The sequence below is a fragment of the Hordeum vulgare genome, chromosome 1H (genome assembly GCF_904849725.1).
Source record: "Hordeum vulgare subsp. vulgare chromosome 1H, MorexV3_pseudomolecules_assembly, whole genome shotgun sequence".
In the NCBI taxonomy this organism is placed as follows: Eukaryota; Viridiplantae; Streptophyta; class Magnoliopsida; order Poales; family Poaceae; genus Hordeum; species Hordeum vulgare.
The window spans coordinates 183566959-183584207 of NC_058518.1; the positions used below are offsets into that span (position 1 = coordinate 183566959).

Sequence of the window (17249 nt, forward strand, 5' to 3'; positions counted from 1 at the left end):
ATCATGGCGGCGGGGCCTTTGCTGCCCTGCCTCTGCATGGGGAACTCCGGATCTAGAGCGGTGGCTCCATGGACGAGGCACGGCAAGCTAGCAGATGTGCGAGCGGTGGATCTGGCGTCCGAGCCGCGTGGGCGGCGGGATCCAGTAGTCGTTGGCGGCCGGCGACAGCTTCTACGGTGGTCGGTGCGCGTGATCTGACGCATCCCCTCCTCCCATGTTCGGCGTGCGGGCTAGCCTGGTCAGGCCGTGCTTCCTTGGGTCGCCGGTTCTGTACAGGATGCGCTGCCGGTGACGGGGATCTAGTTCGGGCGAAATCTCTGGCCGACCATGGGCGGCCGCGTCGACGGCGACGCCTGAGGGCGCCGTTCCCCTTCTTGGAGGCTTCGGTATGGACTGGTCCCCTCACTTCCCCTTCCCCTAGGTCTCCCGGGCGAAAGCCCTAACTTTGTTCGGCGGCGGCGATGCTCACGGCGTCGTTCCCTTCTTAAAGGCGCCGCTTTGGGAACCTTGGGGCTGGGTGGTGCTTGTGGGTGGTGGGCGACGGCGGTGGTGCGGCCCTATCCTAGCATGGATCTACATCCGCTGTGGAGATGGACTCACGTAGGTAGAGGTCGTCGTTTGGCGTCATGGTGGCGTCGATGGCGGAGGCACCTGCCAAGGCTGGTACCTCAATCTGCTATGAAGATGCTGGAAGATGGTGGCGGCGACACATGTGAGTGCGTCAGACCGGTTTGTGCCCCTGACCCGGTATGTGGCTCGGTCGGGGCCTCCGGCTTTAGATATTAGGCTTAGGTGAGAGGTTTAGGTATTTGGCTCAGCTTGCATCCCTTCATCATATGAATAGGAGTAACACAAATGTTGCAAAGATGGCGGATTCACACGTATTGTTGTACTACTTTGTAAGGTCGTCGGAAATAATCAATAAAGTGATCGCATGCATCTCCCGGATGCAGAGACCGGAGGTCATTCTCCTTTTCTAAATAAAAAAAACATATATTCCTTTATTATTAGGTATAGACAAGGAGAGCCGAACAGTGTGAATGAACTTAAGCACTCGGTAGTAAGTATACAATTAGAAGATAATACAGAGTAGTGCATTAATGTGCATTACGAGAATGCGCCCACTTTTACATTAAAGCTGAATTACTGGCATCTCCATATTTTTTACAATTTCTGCAATGCCAATTATATAAATGCCACAATACTGAGATAGTGCTTCTAATGTTCGCAATACTATTTGTAATGCTTGATCGACTTGTTCATAGCTACAGTGTATTTGTTTCCATCCTCAGAAATGTAGGCCCGAACAGATATTTAGTTAATTTTACCTACGAAAGCACTCCTCATGGCTTTGTAGGTGTGGAGATATTTTTTATGAAGGAATCCGCCAAGTCAAGTTGTTTTCCACTCTGAATGAACTTCATGCACATGGGTGGCTCCACACTGAAAAGGGTGAGCATTGATGATGGCAATGCAAATAGCCCGTCTCCACACATCAAGCCTGCTGCAACTGCTGATGACAGTAAGGCGGCACTTTGGCTATTAATTTTAGTCCATATAAACATCACTATAGTGCCTATGCACATATCAATGGGGCCAGATGATCCGATGAAGAACGGCAATGCAAACACGGTGACATTTGGAATGTAGTTCATTATTTTCCAGCCTTTCCTCTGAGACACAATTGAGAGTGTGTTGAGTGCAATGGCAAAGCAAGCTGCAACTAAGCAAAACTTTAGACAATGGTCAGGGAGCTCCTTGACACCTCCTGTGCCAACCACTGCGATGGAACGATAAACCCCAGCATATGGACATGGGTATTCCGAGTCCGGTGCTCCAATGGGAATGTGCGCCTTGGCCGTATTTTGGAAGGCACGGAAGATCCATGGGGTCAAAATAGAACCAGTGATTATACCCAAAATTTGCATGATGACGAGGGCTCGTTGCGAGGTTAGTGTCATGTAACCTGTTTTCACATCTTGTGTTGCTTGAGAGGAAACATGAAGGGCTGACACCACCAGCCCACATGCTACAAGCCCAGCGACAATTGCGCCAGGCTTGGCAATCCACGCTGAGACTACGAAGATTGTGAACTTGGCATAAGTATACGCAACATTCCAGTCCGTGAGCCCAGTTGCATAGGTATTGGTGAGCGCAAGTACCGGGATAATAATGTAGATTGTAAGGACATTAAAGAAAGTTATCTGGTGGAACATCCTTGGGATAACAATTCCACAGATTATTGCACACACCGTGTATGCGGTCGCTGGTATGGACAAAGGTATTCTGTTATCAAGGAATACCTCAATCCTTCTACGGTCATCATAGTTAAGGCTCGGGTGTTTTCTTAGGTAGTTGCCCACCACTGAATCTGTTTCTTGTTGTTTCTGTTTGAAGTCAATGAAGGCAGTGATAAGGAGAACAATGAAGTTGCAAATGCCATCAGTGACGATAAGTGAAACTGTAATAAAGACCTGTCAATAACATTGAAGAGTTACATCCACATAAAATCCTTAAGGAGAATAAAAAAAATAAAAAAATAAAGAAAGAACAAAAAAAAAACTTCCTTACATACACTTTATTAGATTTTATGTACTCCCTCCGTTCCTAAATATAAATCTTTTAAGCGATTTCAATAGGTGTCTACATACGATGCAAAATGATTGAATGTACACTCTAAAGTATGTCTATATACATCCGTATATAGTCCACTAGTGAAATCTCTACAAAGACTTATATTTAGGAACGGAGGGAGTATATTTTAACATCTATTATTGCCTTGTGTATTTTTCCTAGATTTAGTTTTATGAGTATGTTGACCCCATAGTTTTGAGGCGAAGGAACAAATAGTAAATATTGGCGGTTGTGAGTTTGATTGGAAGTTTCCTTATTGTGGAGAATGTTCCATACTTAAAAAATTAGTAATTCAAAAGATCAAATGAAAAAATGTTAGTTCTAGTGGTTGTTATTTTGATTGAAAGTTTGCTTAATTGTTGCACTATTCCGTCCTTCAAAAGTTAACAATTCAAATAACCAAAACAAATTTGTAGAAAGACATGCCACTAAATCGAATAAACAATTAGTTAAGAAATTATGACTCTTATTATTATTTTCAAGAAAAACTCACATTATGGTTATGAGGGAAGGGATTGCTGAATTGGAAATGTATTTGTCAAAGTTAATTAGCCAAAATAATAAAAGTATTAAATATTCTTAGACTACCACAATAATCAAAGATTAGGTATAATCAAATAGTGTTATTGTCAATCAAACTTTCTCTAAAACTCTCATTCGTTTGGTCCCTAAATAAAAGGGTAGATTCTGGTAATACATGACAACTAGAGACATGGCTTGAACTATACATAACTCTTGTGGGAAGTATCAAGTAGTGCACATTTTATTTTATTTCCATGAAACAAGTTACACTCAAATTTTGACTTTGCCAAAATAATATTTCTATTTCTATGTCTCACTTTGAGTTGGTCCCTAAATAAAAGGGTAGATTTTGGTAACAATTAAAAACTAGAGACATGGCTTCAATGCTCTCCATAGATAACACTTGTGGAGAATGTCAAGTAGCGCATATTTTATTTTATTTTCGTAAAAATAACTTGCATTCAACTTTTAACTTCACAAAAATAATATTTAGCCCGTCTTGGTAAATGACTATAGACTAGAGGGTTGGGCGCGCTATGCTGCACCGTTGGTGTTGTTGGGTTTATTAGAAAAACACTATGTTTTAAAATATAAGGTGTATAACTTTTTTGGGAAGTCAAACTTTTTAAGCTTGATCAAATTTGTAGAGAAATATATCAAAATTTATAATATGAAATCGACATGATAGATTCATCATGAAATGAATTGAAATATTTGTTTTGTTTAATATTTTGAATGTCGATATTTTTTGTTCGAAACTTTGTCAAAATTAAAGAAACTTGATTTTCCCAAAAAAATACCCCTTATATTTTGAAACTTAAGATATTTTTAGTTTTTCAGGTGGGGGAGATGATGGAGTGTGTTTATTTTTATTTATAATGCAATGATTTGATGAGACTTTCATAGTATGGTATGTGTTATTTGTTATCTGCTAACCAACGTATTTTATGTGGGGAAATTTCTATGTTAGTGGATGCATGTGTTATCACATGGTGGCTTTCTTTCTTTTTTCTTGGTGGTGGGATGGCGCGCGATTTTAGTTTAGTTTTGGATTCCAATTCTTATGGACTAATATGAAAAATCAGTGCCCCGATCAAAATCGTAAACCAAATTCAATATTCAATACCTCAATTTAATGAAAGAGCTTCAAAATTAGAGCAGATATGAGATTAAAATAATAGTATGGGAGAGATCCTTAAGAATTGTTGACCTGGTCAAAATGGGTGACCCAATTCTAAATTGAAGAACAATTGTATGGCCTTCAAAATTATGAAGCATACTATATAGTAAAAAGGAGTTGAATCAGAGAACTTTGAGAAATTATTAAGCTAGTCAAAATCAGGTGACCCAATTTCAATTGAAGACCTCAATTGAATGTGAGTTCTTTAAAACTAGGGAGCTTAGTGTTATAGATGATAAGGTAGAGATGGGCAATAAGTGGGACTACAAAGTGAAATAGATTAATAATGAATATCCTAAGTAAGGTGGGCTAAAGATCGTTAATATCAATAATTAATTGTTGGTATGATCAAATCCTTTTATTTTACAACTTCTTGCACACGTTTACAAAAGGATTGAGAAATTATCAAATATTTAGGAATACTTGCTAAGAGAAGTCACTTCCCAATTTGAACGAGCCAATCTAAGTTTCTGAAAAAAGGTGCGGAGAACATGAATACATTTCTCTTGTATTTTATTACTTTAATTTAAGTAAAGTGCATGGGTGCATAAAAGGGTGTGGGAGGATATTAAATCCAACCTAGATAGTTTAGCGAGCAATCGTGGTTGTTTGTTAAGTTGAAACTAAGACGTTATGGGCGTACGTCTTTCCACACCGGTTCTAGCACCATGCATTTTGTCGATAACCATGATAAAACTGATCCTGTCTGATGGAAGAACAAACGAAGTACATCTATATATTCTACGATAATTGCATCTAATTTTGTGTGACTGATGAGGGAAATGTGATTAGAGTTCGCAATATACATTAGCAATGAGACTTCATAGATAAAAATAAACTTAGATAGTATTTTATATAGGCTTTTTTGGATCCATGGGTTAGAGTTAGAGTTGGTTAGATTGAACTCAACTAACCCCAAAACATCCAAACACGAGGGTTAGAGTTGGTTAGATGCATCTAACCCACCCAAAAGAACTAACCCACCCAAGAAGTGCTTATTTGGGTTAGAGTTAGGTGGGGCCGAGAAAAAGTTACTTTTCCCTCTACCTCCACCACACCAAATCTTGGTCAAAGGAGTCAAATGATTGGAAAAAGTGCATTTATTGGCAATCTAATCCTGCCATCTAAACACCTCTTCTGTTAGAGTTAGTTGAGGGTTAGTCGAGGATTATAATCTAACTCTAACCTCTAACCGTGTTAGAGTATCCGAACAAGGCCATAGTGCGATCTTTCTTTTCGTTTAGAAGTAGTACCTTGGTAAAATTTAAATTAGATGAAATTGCAAACAACAAGTTCTCACGTAGTTAATTTGTACATACCTTGTATCCATTTGATCCTGCCAAACTTGTTGGACTACTAGTGTGATACCACTGCCCACTTTTTGTTTCGAAAAAAGGGAACAAAAACCCCCATGAAGTGATGCCTCCGGCTAGTAGTGTAATATTTATCATAGGTGGGCAAATCATTCCCACTCCAATAAATGTTGTAGAAAAGTCAAAGAAGAACCTGTAGACACATGATTATATATATCATTATCTCAAGTTGCTCATCGGTGTTTTCTATAAAGGATTTACATGGCTATATACATTCTTTGTTTCTCTGAAAACTTTAAACTGAGTTTGTATCATATATTTAAACTACTTTAAGTTTCCAATTTACATCTAGTTGTAATCAGAATAGATGTGATTATAGGGTGAATGGTTACTATTATGGGAATCATATTCGTGCATCTCTAAAGTTCCCACAAAAATCCATACGTATCTAATATGTTCGAACATGTGTAAAGGCAACAAAATGCAAAAAAAGGACTACATCATGGTATTGCTCCACATCGATAATCATGCATGTGTAATTCATATTTTTTTCGAATATAAATCATGTGAATGTACATTGATAGATGCAATTAGGGAGGCGAGTCTACTCATAGTGGGGATTATTAGGGCATGCATTTCAACATGATTTCATTGGTAAAAAAGTTTGATGTAGCACTCTATTTAATGAAAAAAAGAGCAATTGTATCTTAATCAAAATAGGCACCTTAGCACCAAATGCAACATATATAATACCATCTCTCTCATCGAAAAGCATTAAGTAGTATTTTTTCGATACAACACTAAGATAGTTCATTGGGATAGTTATAGGTAAACATCTATCTAAAGTTATTAGATATAGCTTAAGATATTGTGCGATGGGACTGCCCTTATACCGCATGCTTGTTATTTCAGATGGTCCGATATATATAATACATGGTGCATAGTATCACAGGTTAATATTTTAGATGGTCTCATTTAGTATTTTGCATGATAAACAGTAGCACATCTCCTATTCACCCCCTCTGGTCGATATAATGCACTTTCAATGATACATTATCATTATATGATATATAATTCTCTTTTATTCATTTAATGACATGCAACCTTAGCGAAGTTACCTAGCTATTTTTTTAGATGTGCCAAATTTCCTAGTTGGCGTGCATAACACTTACTAATACACCCACTATGGGAAGTATCATGGAATATATATTAAAAGATAGAAATGAAACATCAAAAAGTTGTAAATGGGAAGTTTTTTGTTGAATATAATTAGAGTAATTTAGAATAAATATGACAATTAGGGCATGATTCAAATTGAGCGACAATGCTTTCAACATACATTCTTATACCCTGGATCAATTATGTTCTACGTTTAACTTATATTATCATCCGCTCTGTAATTTATTTTCCATTTTCATGATCAATTGGATCAAATAAAATTTTGGCTTCTTACACCGCCATGGATGTATAAACTATTAAACATAGGAGTCATCAATCTAGGAGAAGCATAATGTTCATTTAACCTCTAGAGAGTGCATTCAGTTATATAACTTGTTACATGGTGAAGTAATGTAGGACAATCAATGAATAAGACAACATTGAAGTGGAAAAATCATAATGTTGCATATTTAAATGTTTTCAAATAAAATCTCCTTTCCGCACCACAAACATATAATCGTAAGACCATCCGTAGAGAAATGTATTTACAGAATAATTGCATCAAAATAGAATAATTAAACAATTATCACTATTTTAATTATGGCAAACAATTTTTGTGAGTCTAGAATATGTCATCTAAAAAATGATCTTTTATCTTTCCAATATAAATCTTCCAACTAACTAATAATATTAATATAAGGAGTGCATATTTTTTATTTTGTGTATTAACTCCTTTTCAACCAAAAATGTTGTCGACTTATTACAAAAGAAATATTTCACTTCTTCATTGTACTAACAATTTTTTTCCAATGTACTATATTATTTCAGGTCCTTCATAATACAACACACACACACACACACACACACATATATATATATATACAAAGAGAAAAAATACATCCTACCACCTAGGTATAGTTATCTCACACACATACACACACACACATATATATGATGGGTCTATTCTAACATCATCATAAAGGCATGTAGAACGGAGGTAGCACTTTGGTGCTGCCCCAGCCCATCCACGTAGGTCAATCAATTTGAAGCCACCATATAAAATAACCCTCAAGAAATGCTGCAGCTTACTTTGGGACCCATCCTTCCCCTTTTCTTCCCTTACTTATCCATTTCTCTCTCTTACTTTCCTCACAAACAACATGGTATGCTGCCTCACACACACAACACCCATCATCGTAGCAAGCTTTTGTGAGTAAGGAGGCAGCCTCCCCTGCAGGATCCCGCTTTGCTCTGCGCACCACCTATTCAATCGTGATGGACCATCTGAGCCGAGGTGGATAGTGGGGCTACCATTCACCGTTTAGTGATGGTCATGCCCTAAGGGCATGTACAATCGTTGCGATGTTGGGTTTATGTAAAACTTCTCCACGTCACGTATAGACATCTTAAGCGATGACTCATACAATAGTAAGTCCATTTGCCTGTCGCTAACAACCAAATTTCACGGGAAATTTGGAAGGTAACTTCCATGAAAGATGGGATCCCATCTGACCAGCTCTCTGTACAATGGTAAAAAGACTGTAGGTAAAAAGCGATTTTCACGCTATCAGACCGTCTTTATTTCTACCGACAGGCTAAGCCGTTATTTTTTCTTTCTTTGCCACATCATCTAATTTTCTACGTGGGCTGCATCACAGACGGTTGACGGAACATCATTGTACATGCCTTAAGAGCTTATTCCGACATCATCTCAGCTTATTCTGACATCACCAAAGAACTACTCTACCTACCAAACCGCACTACAAATCCAAAACGAGCCGAATTGTAAAAGAAAAAATAAATCACCTCCACCTTCCCCACCTCTCATTGTCCTTGCCTGCCCCAAGACCTCACCTTCTCCCTCCACTCGGCCGGAGCGCCACCCCCTTCTCACCAATGGGACCATGCCCCCCTTCTCCACCTTCTTCCGCCGCCGTAGCCGCCCCGCCTCCTTCCTCCAGCACGTCCGGAGACCTTCCTCCAGCACGGAAGGTTATGTGAGGCTCTGAAGAAAGCACCTGGTGATCAATGTACTATGGAGGGTGTCGGAAGCGCCAATCTACCGTTCATCACAGATCCAACGGTTATGACATAAAGTGGCACTATTGAATTTCTGACAAAGCCCCTGGCCGGTCGCGCGTCCCTCCTTCGCTTGTAGCCGCGCGTCCCTCTTCTCCTCTGGCTATAAAGCCATGTAACTTTTCCCTTCGACAACTTTATGCTTATTGTAATCCAGGGTTGAACCCTAGCCGCCGGTGGCGAGCTATATTTCCATTTCCTTCTCAGTAAAGCTCCAAATTCCTCGCTATTTCTTCTCTGAAATCGAGTTCCTGTTCTACTATTCGTGATCATACTCTGTTCGTAGTAAGCGAGTGCTTGACAATTGGTATCAGAGGCCCAGACTTTCCTCGGCAAAAAGGGGGCGGGCGCAGCAAGAGGGTAGATCTCAGATCGGAAGGCGGATGCTGATGGATCTTCGTCCTGGTTGCTGGAGCACCCTGCTGCAGTGGTAAAACCCCAGGCTTGGAGATCGATCCAGAACAGGGGAAGTTGCTCGTGGCGGTGTGAGCAACATGAGCTAGGTAAATCCCCCCTTTCCCTCCCTCTTAAGCAGTTGGGATTGTGGTCATGGCTAGAGTAGCAGAGTCGGCCACAACGGCTGATTTGCAGCTGGAGTCACTAGAGTTAGATCTGAAAATATTGAGGCAAGAAAGAGATGAGGATAGAAAGGAATTCCACCAGTTCCAAACAACAGTGAACAAGAATTTCATCACAATGCAGATTTTTGTTTGACAAGATCCAAGATAACTTCAGGAGGATACTACTAGACCCTGATCCTGGTAAAGGGGATGAAGCTAATCATGCATCAGTACAGGGAGCAGCTGTGCAGAAAGACAACCCTAGAGGATCACCTATGGTTGCACCAAGGAGCCCAAAACAGCTAGTAGCAGATACACCACCATGTGTGACTATGCCTGAAAAAGCTGTTGTGGGTGGAGTAGGTACAGCAGTATTAAGGGATCAATCTAGAAGGGAATTGAACATGGATGGCACATTGAAGCAACCCTACAGGCATCCAAACTTTGGCATTCATGAAGCTGAAGGCATGGGTCAGAATGATATGGTTGTGCATGCTGCTCAAGGGGAAGAATTGCACGAGATAGAAGGATATGATAACAACCATAGAAGAAGAGTTAGTACCCCTATGGACAATAGAAGAAGTCCTCTTACTGTGAAACCTGCTAAGCTTAACATGGTAGAATTTGAGGGAGATGATCCTAAATCCTGGATACAGAATCTAGAGCAATATTTTGTTGCTGCAAGAACACCTATTGAGAACAGGACTGAACTAGCAATATCTTACTTGAAAGGACCTGCTGTGCAATGGTGGACATGTACTGGTTTTGCCCCTCGTAACATTGCTTGGCATAAATTATGCTCCTTACTGTCTGAGAGATTTTCAGTACAATTTGTTTGTGATGTTATCACTTCCTTTCATGTTGTCAAACAAGTAACAACTATGACAGAATATGTGGAACAGTTTGAGCAATTGATGAACATCATGAGAAGGGAGAACCCTGGAATTCCCAATGAATATTATGTGACTAGCTTTATAGCTGGCTTACAATCTTGCATCAAAGGTCATGTGGAGTGTTTCAAACCCAAAGATATGCAAACTGTTGTGTGGTATGCAAGGAGGATGGAAAGAGCACAACCACCCCATGTAGTGGTGCAGACAAAGCCTTACTTCTCACAAGTGAAGAGACAAGTGAATTTTGAGCAAGCACCTGGCCAGAATAGTACACATCCTCTAGCAAAAAGTACAATTATCCAGCAAGCTAAGCAAAACTAGGTATGCTACAAGTGTAGGGAGCCATGGGTTCCAGGGCATAGACAGGTGTGCAAGATGAGCCAGAAAGAACAGATCCAAGCCCTGTTAAATCAAGAAGTAGAGAACTCGGATGTGATATTTGTGACAGTTTTGAGGATCCTAACCTGGACACATAAGAAGCACCAGCACCAGAAACTGTACTACAAGTTTCAGCACATGCTGCTCATGGCCTTAATTCAGCTAAAAACACATTCATTTTGTTAGTGAAAGTGGGAGAAGTGACAACCACTGCTCTGGTAGACAATGGACAGTGGAAGCACTTCTACATTTGTATCTCCTGAAATGGCAAGCAAGATGTCTATTGCACCTGTAGCTAACATTAAGGTGAAAATGGTGGTAGCTAGTGGAGAGATACTGTGGAATGAATTTACTGTCAAAAACTGTCCATATGAAATTCAGGGCAGTAAATTTTGTGACAGTTTCAGGATCCTTAAGTTGACTGGGTACGATATGACATTGGGAGTGGATTGGCTTAAGAAATATAGTCCAGTTCAAATGGATTTTATCAAGATGGAGTTGAAAATTGCAGGCACACAAGGTCAAGTAATCACATTTGTGGATGAAACTGTTCCCTTGGAAAAGATCACTGAAAGCAGAGACAAGACTAGTAGGTTAATGGAGCAAGTTGTATGTGGCTTCTTTCTGTTTCCTATATGTGGAGCAAATTATGAGTTAACAGCTACTAAGGCGCCTAATGATTTGCAACCCCTACTTCAACAATATGAGAAGTTATTTCAAGAGCCTAGTGGACTACCCCCTAGCAGACCCTGTGATCATAGGATTCCACTCATGGAAGGAGAAAAAGTGGTGAACCAGAGGCCTTACAGAGTACCACATCATCAAAAGGAAATTTTGGAGAAAATCATTTTGGACCTACTGAAGAAAGGACTAATCAGGCCTAGCACCAGCCCTTTTTCTTCTTCAGTGTTGCTAGTAAAGAAGAAGGATGGATCTTGGAGGCTTTGTACTGACTACAGAAGCTGAATGCTATCACTGTAAAGAACAAATACCCAATACCTGTCATTGAGGATTTAATGGATCAGCTGAAAGGAGCAAAGCACTTCTCAAAAATTGACCTGAGAAATGGGTACCATCAGATAAGAATGGCAGAAGAGGATATAGCAAAAACTGCTTTTTCAACTCACACGGGATTGCTTGAATATCTGGTGATGTCTTTTGGACTCACAAATGGTCCACCATCATTCCAAGCACTAATGAATCTGCTATTTGGCCTGCTAAAGTTTGTGGTGGTTTTCTTTGATGACATATTGATCTTCAGTCTGACATGGGAGGAGCACAAGGAGCACATCAAGCAGGTGTTTGAGATACTACAAGAAAATAAGTTGTATGCCAAAATAGAGAAATGTCCATTTGGGCAAAAAGAAGTGGAATATCTGGGTCACATTATCAATGAAGGAGTGTCCACTGATCTTTGTAAGATTAAGGCTCTTCGGGATTGGCCTATTCCTGCTAATATCATTGAATTAAGAAGTTTCTTGGGCTTGAGTGGTTACTACAGGAGATTTATTCAGGGATATAGGATAATTTCCAGACCATTGTTTGATTGCCTGAAAAAGAATGCATTTGATTGGCAGCAAGAACAAACCAAGGCATTTGAGACATTGAAGCAGAAGTTGACTAACACTCATGTGCTGGCTTTGCCTGATTTCACAAAACCATTCATTTTGGAAACTGATGCTAGTGGTTATGGTTTGGGAGCCGTTCTAATGCAAGAAGGAAGACCCCTCTCCTATTTCACGAAGGCAATTGGACCAAAAGCTGTAGCTATGTCTACATATGATATAGAAGCTCTAGCCATCATTGAGGCAGTTAAAAAATGGAAGCATTACTTTGCAGCTACTGCCTTGGTAATCATAACAGATCAGGAAAGCCTAAAGTACATCCAGGAGCAAAAGATCACTGAGGGCATTCAGCAGAAACTCTTGTTGAAGCTGCTGGGTTATAATTTTACTGTGGAATACAGAAAAGGAAAGGAAAACAAAGCTGTTGATGATTTATCTAGGGTGAAACATAAGCTTTCTGCTCTGATTGCAACAACTGTTTCACCTACTTAGGTCAAGGAGATTATTAAAAGTTATGAGGATGATGATAAGATCAAAGAGTTGATTGTTGCATGTGTGGTAGATAAGGGAAACAGTATTGCTTATACTTTCAGTAATGGAATTCTGAGGTATAAAAGTAAAGTGGTGGTAGGAAAAGCTACTGAGCTGAGACAGAAAATAATGAAAGTATTTCATAATTCAGAACTAGGTGGACATTCTGGTGAGAGAGCAACTTATCACAGGGTCAAGCTGGTTTTTCACTCGTCAGGCTTAAAGCACGATGTTGTGTTGTTTGTCAAAAGCTGCCATGTCTGTCAGGTTAACAAAGCAGAGCACACACCATATCCTGGTTTGCTAGAACCTCTTCTTGTTCCTGATTTTTCTTGGGCACATATAAGCATGGATTTTGTTTAGGGATTGCCTGTGTCTGAGAGCAAGGACCTGATCCTAGTAGTGGTGGATAGATTCACAAAATATGCTCACTTCATAGCCATGAAACATCCTATATCAGTTTAGACAGTAGCTAGAGCATTTTCTAACAACGTCTTAGCTGCATGGCATGCATATGGTTATTGTTACTGATAGGGATATAATCTTCACAAGCAATCTGTGGCAGCAACTTTTTAAATCCATGAAGGTGAAGCTACACATGAGCACAAGCTACCACCCTCAAACTGATGGCCAAACTGAGAGAGTAAATTAATGTTTGGAGAACTATCTCAGGTGCATGTGCTTCCAACAACCTAGAAAGTGGCATGGATGGTTGGCCTTGGCAAAATGGTGGTATAATACCTCTTACCACACATCATGACTCCATTTCAAGCATTATGGTGGCTGAGTAAGCACTGCCTGATTCAATATGGGCAGAGAGTGACAACTTGATGCAGAATAGGGAGCTGGCTATGGAAGTGATCAAGCACAACCTAAGTAAAGCACAAGCTAGGATGAAGTAGTATGCTGGTCAGAAAAGAAAGGAAAGAGAGTTCATGGTGGGGGACATGGTCTATCTAAAACTGCAGCCTTATAGACACACCTCTCTCAGCGTGCATAAGCACCTCAAACTGCATTCTAAGTTCTATGGCCCCTTTAGAGTGTTGGAAAGAGTGGGCAAGCATGCTTACAAGTTATTACTTCCAGAGGGATGCCAGTTACACCCTACCTTCCATATGAGCGAGCTGAAAAAGCACATTGGTGAGCATGTGGTGCCATCTCCTCACTTGCCCCTGGTGAATGCAGATGAAACTATCAGAAGAGAGCCTGAAGCTGTGTTAGACAAAAAACTAGTTCCTCAGCGCCAAGGTGAGATAAGCATTCCTGTGGTGCGTTGGCTGGTCAAGTGGATCAATATGCCTGCCGAAGAAGATACTTGGAAAGATGCAGCTTTTATCCAGAAGATTTTCCTTGCGTTTAGAGCTTGAGGACAAGCTCAGATTTAAAATGAGGGTATTCTCAGGCTCTGAAGAAAGCACCTGGTGATCAATGTATTGTGAAGGGTGTCGGAAGCGCCATCTTCCTTTCATCACAGATTCAACGGTTATGACATAAAGCGACACTATTGAATTTCCGACAAAGCCCCTGACCAGTCGCGCGTCCCTCTTCTCCTCTGGCTATAAAGCCATGTAACTTTCCCCTTTGGCAACTTTATGCTTATTGTAATCTAGGGTTGAATCCTAGCCGGTGAGCTACATTTCCATTTCCTTCTCAGCAAAGCTCCAAATTCCTCGCTATTTCTTCTCTGAAATCGAGTTCGTGTTCCACTGTTCGTGATCATACTCTGTTCGTAGTAAGCGAGTGCTTGACAGGTTAGGGCCCCCGCGCCCCTATCCCCCTCCATCCTCCAGTGCTCCCCATGCCCATGGCGGGATCCGTCCGTCACCGACCCCCGGAGAGGCCTCCACCACCGGATCCGGCCACCACGATCATCAGCGCGGCCACAAAATGACGGATCTTGCCACCACCCACTATCCACCCCCGCTGCCCTTCCTCCCCATCATTCCATCCCAGAGGAGATGACTCCGGCACGGATCCAGCCTCCCAGGCGGATCCCGAACAACAACTCCTCCCTCCGCTGCTTCCTGGTGGTCGATAGAGGAGCTGGAAGGTCCGGACCTCCTAGTGCTCCACGGCTACGAGCCATCTACTGCCTGCCGTCAACGGAATTCAGCAGGTAAGGTCCGCCACCTCGATCTAGTGCTTGCTAGTGGGGTTGGTGTGTCCCCGCGCATCGAGACGGCGGGTTCCCATCGGTGAGCTGGCTCTCTGACCCTTCTTCAACCTCACCTCCTCGGGGGAGCAGCCGATATGTGGTTGTTGCAGTGCACGATCCCTCGAGGTGCAGTGCAGTGGGCGCCCCGACCTCGACCCCAAGTAGGAGATGCTCCCTGGCGCACCGGCCTCCTCTTACCAAACTTCTCCTCCTTGCAGCTGGCCCCACCGTCCCTTTTCCGAGTTGGCCGTCGGTGCACTTCGCCGATGACAGGAGGACATCTCGGTTCCTCGGGCGTGCGGCTCGCCTGTTAGCTGGATGCGATCATCGTGTGATGAAATTTGTTATGTGGCCGTCAAGAGGACCACGACTGGCAGGAGGATGACGGCGACCTACCACAAGCAGCCTCCACATGCCCGTGTGTGTTTTGCAATTCAGTTCGAAGTAGTTTCAGTGCCCGCGGTGCTGGCGTGCAGTGCAGTGCACCGTCGACCCTTGGTCAGGCGTTCACGTGTTCTGTTGTTCGGTAGTTGCTGCCTTTTTCAGGTTTGGGGGTTGGACTTGCGGTGCTCTGGTGTACTACGACTGGGAGAGTAGTGTAGTTCTAGTTCTATGTTTATTTTAGCATTTAGATATGCAGTGTAGTGTGTAACATTTAGATATGTACTCCCTCCGTCTGGAATTACCTGTCGCAAAAATGGATAGAAATGGATGTATCTAAAACTAAAATACATCTAAATACATCCATTCCTCAAACAAATATTTTTGGACGGAGGGAGTAATATATATATATATATATACACACACACATATATAGAAAGTCTATTCGTCATCCAGGGTGCATAAGTGATTCTTGAGTAATCTTATGACTGTTTTATAAATAAATTATATCGGGAATACAAATAATTACATCTATATTGATTCATTACGTAAAATTTGATAAAAAAATAAAGATACAGGTCATAAGACCATAAAAATCACATTTTATGTGCATTTTACATTATATTTCTATGTTTGTAATTTTACGTGACATAAAATATTTTTTACGATGATTATATATTTTTGTACAATCTCTTTTTATGTATAAAATTAGAAAAAAGTTACGAAACGTAAAATTACTTTGCATTGATGTTAAAATAAAGGGGATGAAGAATAATTATTCCTCACACACACACACACACACACACATATATATATATAGTGGCGCCCATGGGGTAATAATATGGTATCACTACTACACATATGTTCATCACGGTGGGCTCGAAGCCCTCATTCTAGATAGGTATGTTGGGAAACTTAGGCCTCTAAAGGGGCAGCCGATCACCTCATTGTGGACCAAGTCCCTTTACTTAACATTAACGGGGACACTTACCCCTCACCTCTCTTTATACAAAGAGGAGGTTCCTTATTATATGTGTAGTTGAAAATCATTAATAAATGTTGGTCTACCCCCTATTCACTTTGTGTATTTTACTTTCTATACATTTGCATTGATCAAATACTTAATGTACATGTACATCTACTTGAGTCACTCTATTCAAAAACCTTGGATCATACTCGTCGACACAGGTTCTGGAACATGTTACCACTAGGACATCTCCACCAAATCATCGTGAATCGTGCATCCACCATGCTTTCATCGATCTCGCAGAAATATGGATGCAAAGTTGTTTTCTCAAAAAATGAATACCCATGTCATTATGATTCCATTTTCATGACCCTATAATTATTTGAATTATTTTTATGTGCCTTATATATTTATGAAGGTACCTGAAGGTATCCCTTTTCCAAACTAAGATACAGCAAACATGGGTGTATATAGTGTTCAACTTAAAAAATATCACTTTATGAACTTAAACGGACCTATGGAATGTGGTATAATCACTTGAGCTGCTTTCTTCACAAGAAGGGCTACACTAGCAATGCAGGTTGCTCATGTGTTTTTATACGGTGACCTCAAGATGAATTATATATAATCTTGCAGTGTGGGGATGACTAAATCGGTACACATGGAAATATTAAGGAAGAGAGTTCCTGTCTAATGGTAAAACCAAGTTATGTCTAGGTCTAGAAATTGTGCATTTCCTTGTTGAGACTCTATTGCACCAGTCGACCACCTAAAAGGTGTTAGAAAGATTTGGATTTGACAAGGAAAATCCTTCTAAGACATTGATGATTGGGCAATCTTTCAAACAAGACAAGGACCCACTGAGGCTAAGGAAGAGGGGGGGGGGGGTCCGCCACTAGTATTTCTCTAACTGACTGTAGTTGGAGTATTCAT

General features: G+C 40.9%; 1 protein-coding gene and 1 long non-coding RNA gene across 2 annotated transcripts in view; one reads left to right on the top strand and one right to left on the bottom strand.

The window, feature by feature from the left end:
* Positions 1–1131: 1131 nt before the first annotated feature.
* Positions 1132–17249, bottom strand: part of LOC123428271 (probable metal-nicotianamine transporter YSL3) — a 116894-nt gene continuing 100776 nt past the window's right edge. The window contains exons 5-6 of the mRNA XM_045112466.1: positions 5656–5842; positions 1132–2474 (exon numbers count right to left, since the gene is read on the bottom strand). Coding sequence (XP_044968401.1) covers positions 1344–2474; positions 5656–5842 — 1318 coding nt within the window. The 3' untranslated portion in view covers positions 1132–1343. The remainder of the gene's footprint in view (positions 2475–5655; positions 5843–17249) is intronic.
* LOC123428278 lies at positions 13497–15697 on the top strand. Its single transcript, XR_006622528.1, has 2 exons — positions 13497–14929; positions 15187–15697. It is a non-coding gene; the product is annotated as an uncharacterized LOC123428278 (long non-coding RNA).